This window comes from Halichoerus grypus, chromosome 6, assembly GCF_964656455.1.
Source record: "Halichoerus grypus chromosome 6, mHalGry1.hap1.1, whole genome shotgun sequence".
Lineage (NCBI taxonomy): Eukaryota > Metazoa > Chordata > Mammalia > Carnivora > Phocidae > Halichoerus > Halichoerus grypus.
Genome location: NC_135717.1, coordinates 158,864,007 through 158,884,179, shown reverse-complemented (window position 1 = coordinate 158,884,179; position 20,173 = coordinate 158,864,007). Strand labels below are relative to the sequence as shown.

The window sequence follows — 20,173 nt, the reverse complement described above, 5'->3', positions numbered from 1 at the left end:
GCTTGGTAAGTTTCCACTACTCTATTTTCCAGATCACTGATACATTCCTCTGCTTCCTGTAGCCTACTATTTATTCTATCTATTGTATTTTTTGAGTTCTTCATTTATTGAATTCTTCATTTCAGATATGTTATTTTTTATCTTTTTGTCAAGGGTCTCACTGATGTTCTCCATCCTTTTCTGAAGTCCTGTGAGTATCTTTATGGTCATTACTTTAAATTCTGTATCAGACATATTACTTATTTCCTCTTTCACTTATATCTCCTGTTGTGATTTTTGTCCTTTTCTTTCATTTGGGACATATTTCTGTGTCTCATTTTGTCTACCACTCTGTATCTATTTCTGTATTAGGAAAATCTGCTCTTGAAAGTAGAAGACACATGAAGAAGAGGTCCTGTAGTGACCTCCAGTGTAGTGTCCCCTGTTTACCAGAACCTGGCTCTTCAGGGGAGTCTCTTATGTTTGTTGCTTGCATTCTGCTATTGCATCTGAGTCACTTTACCTTTCAGTCCAGACATCTTCACTGACTCTTTGCCTTTTGTGGGCTGTGTTTGCTCTCTGTGATGTTAGTGAGACCCAGGCATGCTGCCTCTGAGGGGCCATGACAGCAGAAGGGCTTTTTCTGGGTGGTGGTGTTAGCAAAGTGCACTGAGTTGCTAGTCCTGGCCCTATCCCCTACAGCCCAGTAGCTGCTGGGAGTGCAGCATGCAGTAGCTGAAGTGGCCAGGGGCCTGTAGCATCTGTTCATGAAGTGGCTGGGTGTGGTATCTGTGCTCCTCGTGTCTATGTGAGCAATGGCTGGGTAAGAAGTGTGCAGCCGGGGTGTGCAACACCTGTGCATGCAGTGGCTGCATAGGATGTGTGGGATTTAGCAAAATTTGTGCTGAGCACCAGTCCTAGGCCAGATCTCCTGAAGTATGGTGGCCATGGGTCTATGGCACACATAGGCAGTGGCTGGGTGAGGTACATGTGGCATTAACAAAATTTACACTGAGCCCAGTGGCAAGGCCAGCAGGCTTGGAATCCTCAGGAGAACTCATGAGCTGGGCTCACTGTGAGCAGGTTGGGTAGCAAGTGTCTGTGCAGTGCTGCTTCCCACACATGGTTCTGTGTTTATGCTGGGGAGGGGGGGCACGGGTAGGAAAATGTCACCTGCCAGCTCCTTTTTTCCCCAAGAAGTCCACCAACATGCTTCAAAATCAGTATAAACAGATTTCCCTCCCATTGTGCAGGAAAATGTCACCTGCCAGCTCCTTTGTTCCCCAAGAAGTCCACCAACATGCTCCAAAATCAGTATAAACAGATTTCCCTCCCAACTATGTTGCCTCTCCTTGGGCTGTTGTTTCTTTAAGCCAGGAGACTGGCTATCACTCACCTTCCCATTGCTGAGTCAGTTGACTTAAAGCGCCAGGCTCCAAGTCCCAGTGGTTATACAAATTCATGGAATTTAGCCCCTTCTAGTTTTCAAAGCCAACATTATAGGGATTCATTTTCCCCATGTGGGCTCTCTGGTGCTTTCCCTTTTCCAAGACTACAGCTCTCTCCCTCCTGCAGGCAGCTCCTGACCACTGTTCTTGCCCTTCCTAACCTCCCCAGTGCAGCTTCTTCTATACATTTAGTTGTGGAGTTTGTTCTGCCAGTCTTTGGATCACTCTCCGTTTTATTTACTTGGATGTGAGTGATATCTAGTTGTAAACGCAGGATGAGGTGAGCTCAGGGTTCTCCTACTTCACCATCTTCCCAAGGCTCTCCAGCTGATACCTCCAGTTTTGTTTTGTTTTTTCAAGATTGCATTGGCTATTCAGTGCCTTTGTGGTTCCATACAAATTTTAGGATTGTTTGTTCTAGTTCTGCGAAAAATGCTGTTGGTATTTTCATAGGGATTGCGTTAAATCTGTAAATTGCTTTGGGTAGTATGAACATTTTAACAATATTTGTTCTTCCAACCCATGAGGAATGCTATGGATTTTTATGTTAATTTTGTTTCCTACAACTTTACTGAATTCTTTAATTTTTAGTAATTGTAGTCAGACTTTATATATTTTCTCGATAAAAAATCTGTAAATAGAAACAATTTTACTTCTTTTGCATATCTGATGTCTTTTATTGTCTGATTGCTCTGGATAGGACTTTAAGAACTATGTTGAATAGGAGTGATGAGAGTTGGTATCTTTGTTCTTGCTCTTAGAGGAAGAGCTTTCAGCTTTTCACTATTGAGTATGATGTTAGCTGTGGGGTAGCCATATATGACCTTTATTATGTTGAAGTATGTTCCTTCTATACGTAATTTGTTAGGAGTTATTATTATGAACAAATGTTGAATTTTGTCAAAAACTTTCTGTGCATCTATTGAAATAATCATATTTTTTTCTTTCATTCTATTGATGAGATGTATCACTATATTGATTTGTGTATGTTGAACCATCATTGTACCCAGGGATAAATCCCACTTGATCATGGTGAATGACCCTCTTTTTTTTTTTAAAGATTTTATTTGAGAGGGAGCATGAGCAGGGAGGAGGGGCAGAGGAAGAGGGGCAAGCAGATTCTGTGCTGAGCACAGAGCCCAACGCAGGGCTTGATCCCAGGACTCTGGGATCATGACCTGATCCAAATGCAGATGCTTAACTGACTGAGTCAACCAGGTGCCCCTGTAAATGACCCTCTTAATGTGCTGCTGAATTCAGCTTACTAGTACCTTATTGAGAATTTTTGCTTCTTACTCATCGGGGACATTGGCCTGTAGTTTTCTTTCTTTATAGTGTCCTTTTCTGGTTTTGGTATCAGAGTAATCCTGACCTTGCAAAATGAGTTTTGAAGTCTTCCATCCTCTTTGATTTTTTTTTTCTTTTTCTTTTTTTTTTTTTTTGTGGAGATTTGAGAAGTATTGACATTAATTCTTAAATATTTGGTAAAATAGACCATTGAAGCCATCTGGACTGGAGCTTTTCTTCGTTGGGAGATTTTTGATTACTGATTTGATTACCTTACTAGAAATTAGTCTGTTTAGATTTATTTCTTCCTGATTCAGTCTTGGTAGGTTGCATGTTTCTAGGAATTTTTTCATTTCTTCTAGGTATTCCAGTTTGTTGGCATGTAGTTGTTCTTAGTTGCCTCTTAGGATCTTCTTATTTCTGTGGATTAAGTTGTAATGTCTCCTTTTTCATTTATAATTTTGTTGATTTAGGTCCTCTCTTTTTCCTTGGTTAGTCCTGCTAAAGGTTTGTCAGTTTTGTTTAACAAAACTAACAGTTGGTTTTATGAAAAGATAATCTTTTGGAATTTTCTTGTTATTTCTGCTCTAATATTTATTATTTCCTTCCTCTGCTATCTTTGGCCTCAGTTTTTCTTCTGTTTCTAGTTCCTTATGGTGTGGAGTTAGGTTATTTGAGATATTTCTTGTTTATTAATGTAGGCATTTGCTGTTATGAACTTCCCTCTTAGAACTGCTTTGCTGCATCCCATAAGTATTTTGTTTCAATTTTCATTTGTCCCAAGATAATTTCTTCTTTGATCCATTGGTTGTTCAGGAGATTGTTATTTAACTTCCATGCATTCATGAATTTTCCAGTTTCCTTTATTGAGGTCTAGTTTCATACCATTATGGGCAGAGAAGATACTTGGTATGATTTCAGGCTTTCTGAATTTGCTAACATATAGTCTATCCTAGAAAATGTTCCATGTGCATTTGAGAAGAATGTGTATTCTGGTGTTGTCAGATAGAATGTTCTCTATATGTCTGTTAGGTCCATTTGGTCTATAGTGTTATTCAAATCTGCCATTTCCTTATTGATTTTTCTGTCTGGATGATCTTTCCATTATTGAGAGTGGGTACAGAAGTCCCCAACTAGTACTGTATTGCTGTATTGCTGTTCATTTCTCCTTTTAGCTCCATTACCTTTGCTTTATATATTTAAGTAAGTGTTCTGAATGTTGGGTGCAAATATTTACAATTGTTACATTTTCTAGATGGATTAACCCCTTTATCATTGCATAGTGACCTTCTTTGCCTCTTTTTTACTATTTTAGCTTAACACTTATTTTGCCTAACGGAAGTATAGCTACCCTTGGATTTTGTTCTGTTGGTTACCATTTATTTGAAATATCTTTTTCCGTCTCTTCACTCAGTCTATGTATGTCTTTTAGGCAGTATATCATTGGATTTTTTTTATGCATTCAGCCATTCTATGTGTTTTAAGAACCTGAATCAGGCAGATCTGCATCCCACCGAGTTCCCTGGTCATGGCTCTGCAGATAAAGCCACTGGTTGGGACTACTTCTTGGGCATTGCAGCTAGGAACTCAGTTTTCCAAGATCTGACTGCTGGTTGTTGCAAGCCCCTCCCCACTTCTCCATCACAATCAGATTCCCAGTGGTCAAGTCCTGCAGATTCCCCTGCAATTCCTGGGGGTAAAATTGGAATGGGATTCCTAAAAAGTGACCCACAGCACTGGGAGTGCTGGTTGTCCACACTGGGCTCTCTTTCCCTCCCCTGGAGGAACTGTAGGCTCAGGCAAGACCTCTTGGCATAGCACAGTACCAGCCTGGAGGAGGGGCAATGTGGTCAGCATGTAGCTGCTCCTCTTACTCTTCTAATGTGGTCTTTTTTCGGTCTCCATGGTACAGAGGATGCTTCAGCATTACCCCTGCATTCTAAGTTTCTCTCAGTGGTCTTATCCATGAATAGTTGTTAGTTTTCATTTTGTGAGGAAGAGCAAAGTCAGGAACCTATGTCTCCATCTTGGTGATGTTACTCCTGACACTTGATTTCTTGTAAAGTACATCAGAAATTCTCTTCTATAATCTTCTTTGCCTTTCTCCCCTCAACAAATCTAAAACCACCTTAAGATGTTCACCACATTTTCCTTGTACCCCAAACAGGGAAGGTAAATAAGTACATTCACTGTAGTGGTAGAAAGAAATGAAGGAAAGAAGAGTGGGCAAGCAGGACGGTGGGAGGGAAGAGGAGGGGAGGGAGAGAGTATAGGAGGAAAAGAGGAAGAGAGGAATTGTATGCCAGAAATGTATCAGGAATTGTGATTGTCAGAAGCACTTGTAATAGCAAAGGCAGAATTCCAGAGGCAGAAAACAATTCTGGCTATAGAGCTGTCTTAAGTTCAACTTATGCTCAGACCAGGTAGAAAGTGGTACTTAAATGTTTACTTCTTTATCCCGACCAGTGTGTGTGGTAGTCCTCTACCTAGCTCTGAATGTTCATGGCCCATCCCAGACCCAAAGAGGGGTTCGCAATTCTTTCCTTTGTCCCTGCTACTCTCCCTGCCCCAAGGATTTATTGGGCCATGATGCTTGGAGCTTGGAGAGGCATAGCAAACAAAAGTTACAAGCTGAGTCAGTAGAGCAAGTTTTGTCTTATTGGAATGTCTCTTTGCATTTCATCTCGAGACTTTTCATAGAAATTCCTCTCCCAGGGGCTACTGCAAAGTACTTCACAGACTTCTTAGCCAAAGACTGAAAAAAAAAAAATTCCTTCAATGTCCTTTTGTCTTCAGTTTCCATAAAGTGCATCTCCTTAGTTTAGGCCCTGCTAAGGTTAGAATTTCATTCCTAGGAACATTAGGTCATGGAAAGACAAAACCAAGAAATGGTTGAAGTTCTGGCCTGCCCAAAGCCACTCTTGACTGCCTGTTTCTATACAGACTAAGAAAACATCTAAGGTCTTTGGGAATCAATCAGCTTAAGAGAACACACATCTGAAAGAGGATAGTGTTTGATAGATATGGTAATGGGAGCACTCTCATCTCCCTAACCGACACAGGTAAGATGGTAACATTGTTCAATGGCAGGTTCTGCTATCTCCAGAAAAAGTTACCACAACAGGCATGCTTAGAAAAAAAATTTTTTCCCCCAGGGTATGTCTTCTTCCTAGGATTAGCAGACCAGACTAGTAAGCTGGATAATCAAAACAGCATAAGTGTCATTGGCTATATTTCATATTTCTTCTTCAAAGTATGTCAATGGCATTTTCCAAGTTCTTCTGTGAGATTTCTAATTAGGTGGCTTGGTACTCTAAAAAGGTAGCATAGAAACAAGATGGAAAAGGTGGATTTAGAAAAAATATATATAGTCTCTCTGAAGGGTGAAGTGATTTCTCAGGAGTATGTAGGAGTAATAAAGCTTTCTTTAAAGATCCCACTCTGATTTCTCTTATTCTATGAGAAAAAAATACAACAGAATTTCAGAAGACCCAACTGAAAATATTCCATGTGCATAAATTTATTTTAAATTTTATTCCATCACATTATACAAGCATTAAACATGGCTTCATGTTGATGACTATTTAAATGTGAAAATTTATCATTCATGTCAGTACCCTTTGGCTATTTACAAGTAAGGAATTGCTATGTACTTTATATATCTCTGTATTTGTATGTACATATGTAAGAATACATGACTATACATATGTACACACAGAAATACATCTATGGCCATACACATAGCTATAGATATGTCATATATAATAATCTCCTCAGAAAGATCTGAAATTAAAAAAAAAGAAAAAGTTGTAAACAGGGTCTTGTCTGCATTATTCGGTGACATGGAATTAGGACCATATGATGACATTCTAGGAATGTGTGTCCAGGTGTCTGAATACCCTTATTAGCCCAGTGTCTGTAAAATTCACATGGGGTAGAATGCAAAAAAGGTAGCAAACAGGCTGAAAAACAGGCCCAGTATACAAGTTCCCCTTGGTTTTAAAAACTTGAGAATGTAACTGCCCATGACGTGCATGCTTGCTTGGTCAAGAATGGTCTATGGATAGATAGCAATTGTGTGCTGCAATGTGATTTCACAGCAGCATGATTTCCCAGGTAGTCCTTTAAGGGTGCTGACCCCCCCGATGCTGCCAATGTCTGCGACATGCACTGCGGTTGTGTTTTAGTCATTCACTTGAATGTGCTTTTGCACAGCTGGGAGAAGTAAACAGAATTCAGGTCCTTGGCTTGGAAATGAACAATTACCTAGAAAGAGAAAAGAAGGTATTAAAACCCTATGTACACACAGTGGCTTAAGAACGCAGTGTGCAATGGCTGGTTTGTACTCACATGAATCAAAGGCATTCAAAGAATTTGTAACCCCAAACTGAATCAGGTATGGTATAAACATTATTGTACCTGCTTTAAGACTGAGTCAGAAAGGCAGTCTGAAGCAAGGTGACACCCTGCCAACCGTTGGCAGAATAGAGACAGACAAACACTATGCTTTCAAGCAAAAATCAGAAATGGCCTCCGGGGAGAAAGCAGCCCATAGTGATGAGACCAGAAGAAACTCCCAATTGGTTACAGCCCTACAGGCCAATGCAGCCCCTGCTGCACCCTGGTCTCTAGCCTCTGGAGCTCCTAGGAACAGTGCTCTTCACTAATGTCTGCTTCCTACCCCCAAACAAAGCCATTTGGATAGTTAGTCTTTCTCCTCTGACGGCTGACCAGAGCCAGAGAAGAGGTGATTTGAATGGGTGTCAGGGTCAGGGGTTTGGAACAAATTCTAGGATCCCAGAAGGTTAAAAGCTGGATAGGCTCTTAAAGATTTGTTCAGTCCAACTTCTTTACTTTTGCAAATGTGGAAATCAAATCCACATGAATATTCCATTCCAGATCCTACAGATAGAGAATGGAAAAGCGAGGTCTAGTATCTGGCAGACTGTAACAAAATGTTTAACAATACAAATCCCCTACAGTATTCTTTTTTTTTATTATGTTATATTAAACACCATACATTACATCATTAGTTTCTTTTTTTTTTTTTACCGTAGGTTTCTTTTTTTTTCATTTTTTTATTATGTTATGTTAATCACCATACATTACATCATTAGTTTTTGATGTAGTGTTCCATGATTCATTGTTTGCATATAAAACCCAGTGCTCCATGCAGAACCTGCCCTTTTTAATACCCATTACCAGGCTAACCCATCCTCCCACCCACCTCCCTTCTAGAACCCTCAGTTTGTTTCTCAGAGTCCATAGTCTCTCATAGTTTGTCTCCCCCTCCAATTTCCCCCACTTCATTTTTCCATTCCTGCTATCTTTCTCTTTTCTTTTCTTTTTTTTAACATATAATGTATTATTTGTTTCAGAGGTACAGGTCTGTGATTCAACAGTCTTACACAATTCACAGTGCTGACCATAGCACATACCCTCCCCAATGTCTATCACCCAGCCACTCCATCCCTCCCACCCCCACCATTCCAGCAACACTCACTTTCCTGAGATTAAGAATTCCTCATATCAGTGAGATCATATGATACATGTCTTTCTCTGATTGACTTATTTCGCTCAGCATAATACCCTCCAGTTCCATTCATGTTGTTGCAAATGGCAAGATTTCATTCCTTTTGATGGCTGCATAATATTCCATTGTATATATATACCACTTCTTATTCCATTCATCTGTCGATGGACATCTTGGCTCTTTCCATAGTTTGGCTATTGTGGATATTGCTGCTATAAACATCGGGGTGCATGTGCCCCTTCAGATCCCTACATTTTTATCTTTGGGGTAAATACCCAGTAGTGCAATTGCTGGGTCATAGGGTAGCTCTATTTTCAACTTTTTGAGGAACCTCCATACTGTTTTCCAGAGTGGCTGCACCAGCTTGCATTCCCACCAACAGTGCAGGAGGGTTCCCCTTTCTCTGCATCCCTGCCAACATCTGTCATTTCCTGACTTGTTAATTTTAGCCATTCTGACTGGTGTGAGGTGGTATCTCATTGAGGTTTTGATTTGGATTTCCCTGATGCCGAGCAATGTTGAGCACTTTTTCATGTGTCTGTTGGCCATTTGGATGTCTTCTTTGGAAAAATGTTCATGTCTTCTGCCCATTTCTTGATGGATCATTTGTTCTTTGGGTGTTGAGTTTGATAAGTTCTTTATAGATTTTGGATACTAGCCCTTTATCTGATATGTCATTTGCAAATATCTTCTCCCATTCTGTCGGTTATCTTTTGGTTTTGTTGACTGTTTCCTTTGCTGTGCAAAAGCTTTTTATCTTGATGAAGTCCCAATACTTCATTTTTGCCCTTGCTTCCCTTGCCTTTGGCGGTGTTTCTAGGAAGAAGTTGCTGTGGCTGAGGTCAAAGAGGTTGCTGCCTGTGCTCTCCTTTACGATTTTGATGGACTCCTGTCTCACATTTAGGTCTTTCAACCATTTGGAGTCTATTTTTGTGTGTGGTGTAAGGAAATGGTCCAGTTTCATTCTTCTGTATGTGGCTGTCCAATTTTCCCAACACCATTTGTTGAAGAGACTGTCTTTTTTCCATTGGACATTCTTTCCTGCTTTGTCAAAGATGAGTTGACCATAGAGTTGAGGGTCCATTTCTGGGCTCTCTATTCTGTTCCATTGATCTATGTGTCTGTTTTTGTGCCAGTACCATACTGTCTTGATGATGACAGCTTTGTAATAGAGCTGGAAGTCTGGAATTGTGATGCCACCAGCTTTGCTTTTCTTTTTCAACATTCCTCTGGCTATTCGGGGTCTTTTCTGGTTCCATACAAATTTTAGGATTATTTTTCCATTTCTTTGAAAAAAGTTGATGGTATTTTGATAGGGATTGCATTAAATGTGTAGATTGCTCTAGGTAGCCTTGACATCTTCACAATATTTGTTCTTCCAATCCATGAGTATGGAACGTTTTCCATTTCTTTGTGTCTTCCTCAATTTCTTTCATGAGTATTCTATAGTTTTCTGAGTACAGATTCTTTGCCTCTTTGGTTAGATTTATTGCTAAGTATCTTATGATTTTGGGTGCAATTGTAAATGGGATCGACTCCTTAATTTCTCTTTCTTCTGTCTTGTTGGTGTATAAGAATTCAACTGATTTCTGTGCATTGATTTTATATCCTGCCACTTTACTGAATTCCTGTATGAGTTCTAGCAGTTTTGGGGTGGAGTCTTTTGGGTTTTCCACATAAAGTATCATATCATCTGCAAACAGTGAGAGTTTGACTTCTTTGCAGATTTGGATGCCTTTTATTTCTTTTTGTTTTCTGATTGCTGTGGCTAGGACTTCTAATACTATGTTGAATAGCAGTGGTGATAGTGGACATCCCTGCCGTGTTCCTGACCTTAGGGGGAAAGCTCTCAGTTTTTCCCCATTGAGAATGATATTTGCTGTGGGTTTTTCATAGATGGCTTTTATGATATTGAGGTATGCCCCCTCTATCCCTATACTCTGAAGAGTTTTGATCAAGAAAGGATGCTGTACTTTGTCAAATGCTTTTTCTGCATTTATTGAGAGGATCATATGGTTCTTGTTCTTTCTTTTATTAATGTATTGTGTCGCACTGATTGATTTGCAGATGTTGAACCAACCTTGCAGCCCAGGGATAAATCCCACTTGGTTGGGGTGAATAATCCTTTTAATGTACTGTTGTATCCTACTGGCTAGTATTTTGGTGAGAATTTTTGCATCCATGTTCATCAAGGATATTGGTCTGTAATTCTCCTTTTTGATGGGGTCTTTGTCTGGTTTGGGGATCAAGGTAATGGTGGCCTCATAAAACGAGTTTGGAAGTTTCCCTTCCATTTCCATTTTTTGGAACAGTTTCAGAAGAATAGGTATTAATTCTTTAAATTTTGGTAGAATTCCCCTGGGAAGTCATCTGGCCCTGGGCTTTTGTTTGCTGGGAGATTTTTGATGACTGCTTCAATTTCCTTAATGGTTATAGGTCTGTTCAGGTTTTCTGTTTCTTCCTGGTTCAGTTTTGGTAGTTGATACATCTCTAGGAATGCATCCATTTCTTCCAGATTATCTAATTTGCTGGCATATAGTTGCTCATAATATGTTCTTATAATTGCTTCTATTTCTTTGGTGTTGGTTGTGATCTCTCCTCTTTCATTCATGATTTTGTTTATTTGGGTCATTTCTTTTTTTTTTTTGATAAGTCTGGCCAGGGGTTTATCAATCTTGTTAATTCTTTCAAAGAACCAGCTCCTAGTTTCATTGATCTACTGTTCTTTGGTTTTTATTTCATTGATTTCTGCTCTGATCTTTATTATTTCTCTTCTCCTGCTGGGCTTAGGCTTTATTTGCTGTTCTTTCTCCAGCTCCTTTAGGTGTAGGGTTAGGTTGTGTATTTGAGACCTTTCTTGTTTCTTGAGAAAGGCTTGTATTGCTATATACTTTCCTCTTAGGACTGCCTTTGTTGCATCCCAAAGATTTTGAACAGTTGTGTTTTCATTTTCATGTGTTTCCATGAATTTTTTTAATTCTTCTTTAATTTCCTGGTTGACCCATTCATTCTTTAGTAGGATGCTCTTTAGCCTCCATGTGTTTGAGTTCTTTCCGACTTTCCTCTTGTGATTGAGTTCTAGTTTCAAAGCATTGTAGTCTGAAAATACGCAGGGAATGATCCCAATCTTTTGGTACCAGTTGAGACCTGATTTGTGACCTAGGATGTGATCTATTCTGGAGACTGTTCCATGGGCACTAGAGAAGAATGTGTATTCTGTTGCTTTGGGATGGAATGTTCTGAATATATCTGTGAAGTCCATTTGGTCCAGTGTGTCATTTAAAGTCTTTATTTCCTTGTTGATCTTTTGCTTAGATGATCTGTCCATTTCAGTGGTGAGGGGGAGTGTTAAAGTCCCCCACTATTATTGTATTGTTGTCAATGTGTTTCTTTGCTTTTGTTATTAATTGGCTTATATAATTGGCTGCTCCCATGTTAGGGGCATAGATATTTACAATTGTTAGATCTTCTTGTTGGATAGACCCTTTAAGTATGATGTAGTGTCCTTCCTCATCTCTTATTACAGTCTTTGGTTTAAAATCTAATTTGTCTGATATAAGGATTGCCACCCCAGCTTTCTTTTGGTGTCCATTAGCATGGTACATGGTTTTCCACCCCCTCACTTTCAATCTGGGGATGTCTTTGGGTCTAAAAGGAGTTTCTTGCAGACAGCATATCGATGGGTCTTGTTTTTTCATCCAATCTGATAGCCTGTGTCTTTTGATTGGGGCATTTAGCCCATTTACATTCAGGGTAACTACTGAAAGATATGAATTTCGTGCCACTGTATTGCCTGTAAGGTGACTGTTACTGTATATTGTCTGTGTTCCTTTCTGGTCTCTGTTACTTTTAGGCTCTCTCTTTGCTTAGAGGACCCCTTTCAATATTTCCTGTAGGGCTGGTTTTGTGTTTGCAAATTCCTTTAGTTTTTGTTTGTCCTGGAAGCTTTTTTCTCTCCTTCTATTTTCAATGACAGCCTAGCTGGATATAGTATTCTTGGCTGCATATTTTTCTCGTTTAGTGCTCTGAATATATCATGTCAGTCCTTTCTGGCCTGCCAGGTCTCTGTGGATAGGTCTGTTGCCAATCTAATGTTTCTGCCATTGTAGGTTACATATCTCTTGTCCCGAGCTGCTTTCAGGATTTTCTCTTTGTCTCTGAGACTTGTAAGTTTTACTATTAGATGTCAGGGTGTTGATCTGTTTTTATTGATTTTGAAGGGGGTTCTCTGTGCCTCCTGGATTTTGATGCCGGTTCCCCCCCCCAAATTAGGGAAGTTCTCTGCTATAATTTGCTCCAATATACCTTCTGCCCCTCTCTCTCTTTCTTCTTCTTCTGGGATCCCAATCATTCTAATATTGTTTCATCTTATGGTATCACTTATCTCTCGAATTCTGCCCTCGTGATCCAGTAGTTTATCTCTTTATTTGGTCTTCTATATCACTAATTCTCTCTTCTGCCTCATTTATCCTAGCAGATAAAGCCTCCATTTGTGATTGCACCTCATTAATAGCCTTTTTGATTTCGACTTGGTTAGATTTTAGTTCTTTTATTTCTCCAGAAAGGGTTTCTCTAGTATCTTCCATGCTTTTTTCAAGCCCAGCTAGTATCTTTAAAATCGTCATTCTGAACTCTAGTTCAGAATGTACTAATGTCCGTGTTGATTAGGTCCCTGGCAGTCGGTACCGCCTCTTGTTCTTTTTTTTGAGGTGATTTTTTCTGTCTTGTCATTTTGTCCAGAGGAGAATAGATGAATGAGAGAACAAAATGCTAAAAGGGTACAATGACCCCAGAAAAATATACACTAAACAAATCAGAAGAGACCTGAAACCAGGGGAAATGAAAGGGAAAGAAAGAAAAAAGGAAAAAGAAAAAACAAAAAAGCAGCATATGATCAAATATGATCAGGCTGGTGCATACATCAGTGCTACAGATTTTGGGCGTATGTTGGTCTGTTAGAAGAAAGTGCCTCCCAAAATTTTAAAGAAAGAAAAACTTATATATGTACAAAAATAAAGGTAAATATGATGAAGGGATGGAATATGCCTGTAAAGATGAAAATTATAAAAGATTTTATAAAAGGAATTGGTAAGAAGTTGGTTGAAAAAAGAAAGAAGAGGATTTAAAAAAAAGGGGAGAGAATGTGATCAGGTAGGAGACTAGAACAAAGCCATACACTATAGAGATTTAGGGTATATTTTGGTCTGTTAGAAGAAACTGTATCCCAAAATTTTAAAGAGAGAACAACTTATATATATACAAAAAATAAGGTTAACTACAATGAAGGGTTAGAATATGACCCTAAAAATGAAAAATAAAAAACGATTTTTTAAAAAAGCGATTGATAAGATGTTGGTTGAAAAGGGAAAAAGAAAAATTCGAAAAAAAAAAAAAGAAAATTAAAAAAATTAACTTTGAAAGACTAAAGAATCATGGGAAAAAAGCCATGAATTCTATGTGATGTATTCCCTTAGTTCTGGAGTTCTACCGTTCTCATTGATCAGTAAACTTGGTCTTGGCTGGCTGTTCTTGCTGATCTTCTGGGGGAGGGGCCTGTTGCCGTGGTTCCCAAATGTCTTTGCCGGAGGCGGAACTGCCCCGCCCTTGCCCGGTCCAGGCTAAGTAATCTGCTCGGGTTTGCTCTCGGGAGCTTTTGTTCCCTGCAAGCTTTCCGTACAGCTTTGGAGGCCGAGAGTGAAAATGGTGGCCTCCCAATCTCCACCCCGGAGGAGCCTAGAACTCGGGGCCCCACTCCTCAGTGTGCCCCCAGAGAAAAGCAGTCAGTCACTCCCGTCTCCCCGGTCTCTGGCCTCACTCAGTGCTCACCTGGCCTGTGACTGAGCGTTTCTATCTCTGGCATACGACCCCACGTGGAGTCTCCAAACCCAGCAGATCCCTGCAGTGAGCTCCTGCACCGCTCCTCCTGGGGGAGGAAGGGGAGTCTCCCTGGATCTCCTGCTTGTTGGGTCCCTGCTGGAGGAGCAGTGGCCCGACTGTGCTGCGGATCATGGTTTATGGCAACCCCGAGCTGAGTGCCCACTCCTCGGCTCCATCTCTGCAGCCAGCTTTCCTGCTCTGATACCTGGGAGCTCTGCCACACTCAGGCACCCCCGGTCTTTCTGCGACCCCGAGGGTCCTGTGACCACACTGTCCCAGCGAGGGTTCCACCCCCCCGCTTAGCCACTGGAGTGACATCCCTCAGCAGAGCCGACTTCTAAAAGTTCCGATTTTGTGCTCTGCTGCTCTATCACTTGCTGGTAACAGCTGACAGAGGCCCCCTCCCCCACCGTCTATCTTCCTGAATATCGCCTTGGATTCACTTCTCTACACGTCCTACCTTCCAGGAAGTGGTCGTTTTTCTGTTCAGAGTTGCTGCTATTCTTTTCTTCGATCTCCTGTTGAGTCTGTAGGTGTTCAGAATGGTTTGATCCCTATCTAGCTGAATTCCTGGGACCAGACAAAATTCAGGTCTCCTACTCCTCCACCATCTTGCTCCTCCCCCTCCCCTAGAGTATTCTATAGCACTTTATTGTTTCATACGTGTCTTGCCTTATTTGAGCTGCATATTAGTTCTGCGAAACAAGCAGGCTCAGAAAAATTAGGCAATTTCCCCCAAATCACAGAGCCAAATGGCAGATCTGGGAAATGGCAAAATTATTATGTTGCAAAAAATGTCTTGCCTTTAGTGAAACCAAGGCCTACTTTGGAATTGAGGGTCGGGGCATCATTCAATATCTATATACCACCATTATCCCTGTGGGTCTGGGGTCTGGGTGATTTCCTCCCAGTCTACCCTCCTATCCAACTCATGGTAGCTTCCTGGGACTCTTAACACAGATATGGGGTGACACTAATTCACTAACTTAACAAACATCTCTGCAGATATCTGTTACATCTTAACCAATACAAAAAGTGAAAAACATAACTTTTTGCCCCTGTATATCTCATTTTTCTTTTGGAGACCAAATTTTGAACAATGTTTTCAAAGTTAGTCTTCAATTAAGTGGAGAAAGAGAAATGAAGGGTGAGGAAGGCAAAAGAAACGCTATAATATTAGATTCACAGAACACCAAAATGGAGAACTCATCTAATTATTTTATCACTGAAGCAACGGAGGCCTAGAGGTTAACTGACTTGCCCAAGGACACACAGCAAATAGACCTGCCAGAGAGATTTCAGAAAAACTTTCTGATAAGATATGTGGGAACATTATGAAACTTTCCTACAATATTTTTAGCCTTAATCCACCTAACTTTTATTAACAATTGCATTTAATGGGTGCCATGTACTTAACACTATGCTAACTAGTTGGAAGAATAAAATTACCATCCATAAAGACTTTCCTGAAGATGCTTACAATTGTGCTGGGGAAGCCTGATAACTATTTGAAAATCATAAATTAACGATACAGATCCATATATATGTCAATACATGTAGCACTGATGAAATAACCAGAGAAGTTTATAAGAAATGAGTCTCAGTGGGCTTAAGAGTGGGGAAAACTTCTTAGAGGGTATGATGTGACATGCACCAGCCTGGGAGGGAACAATAAATGGGTGATGAAGGGAAGGCAATCTTGGGTGAGAAAAAAAGGTGACTTTAATATCCCCAAGGCAACATGATTCTTCTTTCTGTTTAAAGAGAATTGCCAGACTGGAAGGGAGAGAGGAAGGTTTATTTCAGGGAACACCGAGGCCAACTCCTAAAGACCTTGACTGCCAGGCCAAGAGTGGCATGGAGGTAGAGAAGAGTTGCAGAAATTATGTGCAAAGGGAAGATAAAGTTCAATTGTGCAATTAAGAAATAAGCTGGTTTGGGAAGCTTCTAAGGAGTTTGATTTCTATCAGTAGGACAATGACAAGCTTTGATTCAGGGAATTTAAAGTGCACCCTTCAACCCAAGGAGAGCTTTTAGACCATGAGCACACCTCTCACCTACCTGGTCACGGCCACTCATTGTGGTGTGCTTTTCCATTTTTCTTCCTCTCCTTTCGTTCCTTCTGGAGACGCTCCAGTTCTGCTTCATACATCATCTCCTGAATCAAGTACTTCTCTCTTCTCATTCGATCCCTTAGATCTTTTGGGAGGTCTGGGATCAGATATGAAATGAGGTGCTTTATACAAAACACGAGATGCTAAAAACATAAAGGAGAATGAATACAACAAGTTAGGTCTATTGCCCACCCTCAGCTGGAAAGAGCTCTGGAACTTGGTGGAAGAACTCCTCTCACTCCAGGGATATGGAGCCTCTTGAGTGTCTAGAAAGTGGAAGGAGGCCAGGGAAGGTATGTGAGGATAAATCACAGGGATAGGCGAGGACTGAACTTGGTCTGATGACACCTCATAGGAAATGAGAAAAGGAATCAGGACAGAATGTGGAGAAGGAGTGGTCAGAGAATGCAAAGGAGAGCCAGAAGTACCTATACCATGGAGTCAGGAAACCCAGGGTTAAATCCTGGTTCTGTAGTTTTTACTACTAAAGAGCTGTCTGCTTACCTGGGAATAAATCACTCTGAGCTTCAATTTACTTATGTATAAACTGGGCATTATTGTGAAAATTGTAAGAAAATGTTTCAAAATGCTTTGCAGATTGCTAAATTTGCTTTGCAAATTTTTATTGCAAGAATGATCAGGAGGCCTAAAGGAAGTGATCATTTCAGGAAGAAACTTTTTTTCTGGTAAACTGCCACAAATTCTTTACCTGACTTATTAACAGCTGAAACTCTAGAAACACTGTCATTTCTGTTTGTCTATATGATGATGACCAGGAAAGTACCAGATGATAATTTAAAGGCGCTCATTATTCTAAAGTATTAAATAAGTGAATTCCCAGGGAAGAACAGCTTGTCTTCTCTTGATTACCTGGAATGAAGGAAAAAACAATGGAGGAAGAGGTATAGGAAATGTCTAGTCCAAGCCAAGGAGCAGTCCTGGTTTGCGTTAATCTGGCTTTAATATATGTGACGGGAGATGAAATTTCCATTTATAAGTACAGTCCTAGAAATGCAAATGATTTCTAGTAGCAATTTTCTTAAAGACTAAAAGAATATAGGTAATAGCTAGGTAGATTAAAAGTCAATTTTGAGTCTAAGATAACGCTTATTTGTGTCTTGAGTATGAGTGATGTCATGATGACACACAACCAGAGGCTACCACTTGTACAAGAGCCAGTTTAGTGTTTTCCAAACTATAGTCCTTGAACACCTACATCAGAAAGAATCATCTTGGAGGGCTTGTAAAAAGCAAATTACAGACATGATGTATCTGAGTCTCTAGGAGTAGTGATGAAAACTGCAGTTTTCTTAAAGTTGAAGAACAATGGCCCTAGAACATTAGGACTGATGATTTCTGACTTATCCATTAACATTCAACAATGGAGTTTCAATTGTTTATTGGACAACTCAAGGGGAAGAAAAAGATTTTAAAAAGAGGGTGTATAATATCACTATAATACTTCTGGACATAGTCACATTGAAAGTTCTCACACTTACGTTTATGTATTATTCTTAGTTACTTAATTATGGCAAAGGAATTGGTTAAGAGAACTTACCTCAAACACAATGATAAAAGCCAATCGAGCTGCTAGGACGTGCCAAAACTGCAGTGTGTAGCCATAGGGCACCAGTGAATGAGGAGGGTCACGGTAGTCTCGGTATCTATAAATATACAGGAGAATGAATGTTACATTCCAAACCATGATTTTCCCGACTCCCAAATCTCATCCATTCCCACTATGTAGTCCTCATTCATGATAGATAGTTTAAAAAGTTTCTCTATCCTAGATATTTGTCACTTGTCCATCATTTCTTCTTCTGGTAAAAGAATATCTCTTCTCTGGGGAATTGTCCATGTGGGTTAGCAGGGTTCACCGCCCCCTCCCCCGACCCCAGTTCAAAAGATGAGTCAGACCTGATCAGTGAGACCCTTCACCAGGACTTCTGCTAAAATGATCATTTACTGAATTATAACTAAGTCCACAGAAGGTAAAAGCCTGGAGCTCCTGCTGGCCATCACAGACGGTGTAGAGAGAGCTTGCTTGAAAAGGAAGTCATCTGAACACAGAGCCAGTAGAGAGGCACTGTCTTGCTGACACTGCTGGAGGCTTGAGATCCAGCCATTAGTAGTGTTAGTATCATCCTGCCAATCTCCCAGTTATCTGAACCAGTTAATTTCTTTTTAAGTCCATTTATACTGGATTTCTGCCACTAAGGAGTCCTTCCTAATATATGTTCCCACTATAACTTTTGAGTCAGCATCAAATTCCATAAATATTTGTTAAATACCTTTTAGGAACCAGGCACCTGTCCTAGGAACCTAAAATCATTTGGCTCCATTTTATCTTTGCCATTATCATTACTATTACCATAGGTGGGCAAATTGAAAAATGACTCTCAGTATTATAGAGTTTTCATGTGTCTTGAGCCCAGTATTCTTTTCAATAACCCCAGAAATGAGGAAAGGTCTAGAAATGCTAATTCTTCCAACAGTTCTATGTGTAAACATACCAAATTCCCTTATCTGAGGAAAAGTTATGATTATCCAGGCTCTCATGTAAGATAATACCTAACCTCAAGGTCAGCACTAATTTGTGTATGAGGATACAAGATAACTCCTATGCCGAGTATCTTTTTTTAATTATGTGTATTTGACATACAATGTCCTATTAGTTTCATGTGTAGAACATACTGATTTGACAATTCTATACATTAGTGTTCATCAAGTATAGTCACCATCTGTCATCATACAACATTATTACAATATTTCATTTATTTCTTTTATTTCATTATTTCTGTTTGCTGCTGTTATTTTATTTACTGAAAGAGAGAGGGAACTTATTTTGATTTTTTTTAATGCTGCACAAGACAATATTTATTTCATTTATTCCTTTTCTTTTATTTCATTTATTTCTTTTATTTCATTATTTCTGTTTGCTGCTGTTATTTTATTTACTGAAAGAGAGAGGGAACTTATTTTGATTTTTTTTAATGCTGCACAAGACAATATTTATTTCATTTATTCCTTTTATTTCATTTATTTCTTTTATTTCATTATTTCTGTTTGCTGCTGTTATTTTATTTACTGAAAGAGAGAGGGAACTTATTTTGATTTTTTTTAATGCTGCACATAACATTATTACAATATTGACTATATTCCTTATGCTGTACTTTTCATCCTGAGACTTATTTTAAAACTGGAGATCTGCAATTCCCATTGTCTATTTAGCCTATCCCCCTACCCACCTCCCCTCTGACAATCATCACTTTGTTCTCTGTGTTTAAGAGTCTGGTTTTTTGTTCATTTGATTTGTTTTTTAGAGTCCACATATAAGTGAAATCATATAGTATTTGTTTTTCTCTGACTTATTTCACATAGCATAATACTCTCTAGGTCCATCCATATTGTCACAAATGTCAAGATCTCATTCTTTTTAATGGCTGAGTAATATTTCATTGTATGAATATAAACTACCTCTTCTTTATCCATTCATCTATCAATGAACACTTAGGTTGCTTCCATACCTTAGCTATTATAAATAACGCTTCAATAAACATAAGGGTGCATGTATCTTTTTGAATTTTTGTTCTCATTTTCTTTGGGTAAATACTCAGTAGTAGAATTGTTGGATTATATGGTATTTCTAATTTTTTGAGGAACTTCCATAATGTCTTCCACAGTGGTTACACCAATTTACATTCCCACTAATAGTGCACAAGGATTCCCTTTTCTCCACATCCTCACCAACACTTATTTCTTGTCTTTTTGATACTAGCCATTCTGGCTGGTGTAAGGTGATATCTCTTTGTGGTTTTGAGTTGTATTTCCCTGATGGTTAGTGATGTTGAGCACCTTTTTATGTGTCTGTTGGCCATCTGTATGTCTTCTTTGGGAAGATGTCTATTCAGATCCTCTGCCTATTTTTTAATCTG

At 39.5% G+C, this 20,173-nt stretch overlaps 1 protein-coding gene across 5 annotated transcripts in view; it reads right to left on the bottom strand.

Annotated features, from left to right (window-relative positions):
- Positions 1–6,229: 6,229 nt before the first annotated feature.
- Positions 6,230–20,173, bottom strand: part of ANO4 (anoctamin 4) — a 433,834-nt gene continuing 419,890 nt past the window's right edge. For all 5 annotated transcript variants that reach the window (XM_078076469.1, XM_078076470.1, XM_078076471.1 and 2 more), the window contains 3 exons: positions 17,797–17,902; positions 16,186–16,381; positions 6,230–6,980 (listed from right to left, as the gene is read on the bottom strand). In XM_078076469.1, coding sequence (XP_077932595.1) covers positions 16,190–16,381; positions 17,797–17,902 — 298 coding nt within the window. In that variant the 3' untranslated portion in view covers positions 6,230–6,980; positions 16,186–16,189. The remainder of the gene's footprint in view (positions 6,981–16,185; positions 16,382–17,796; positions 17,903–20,173) is intronic.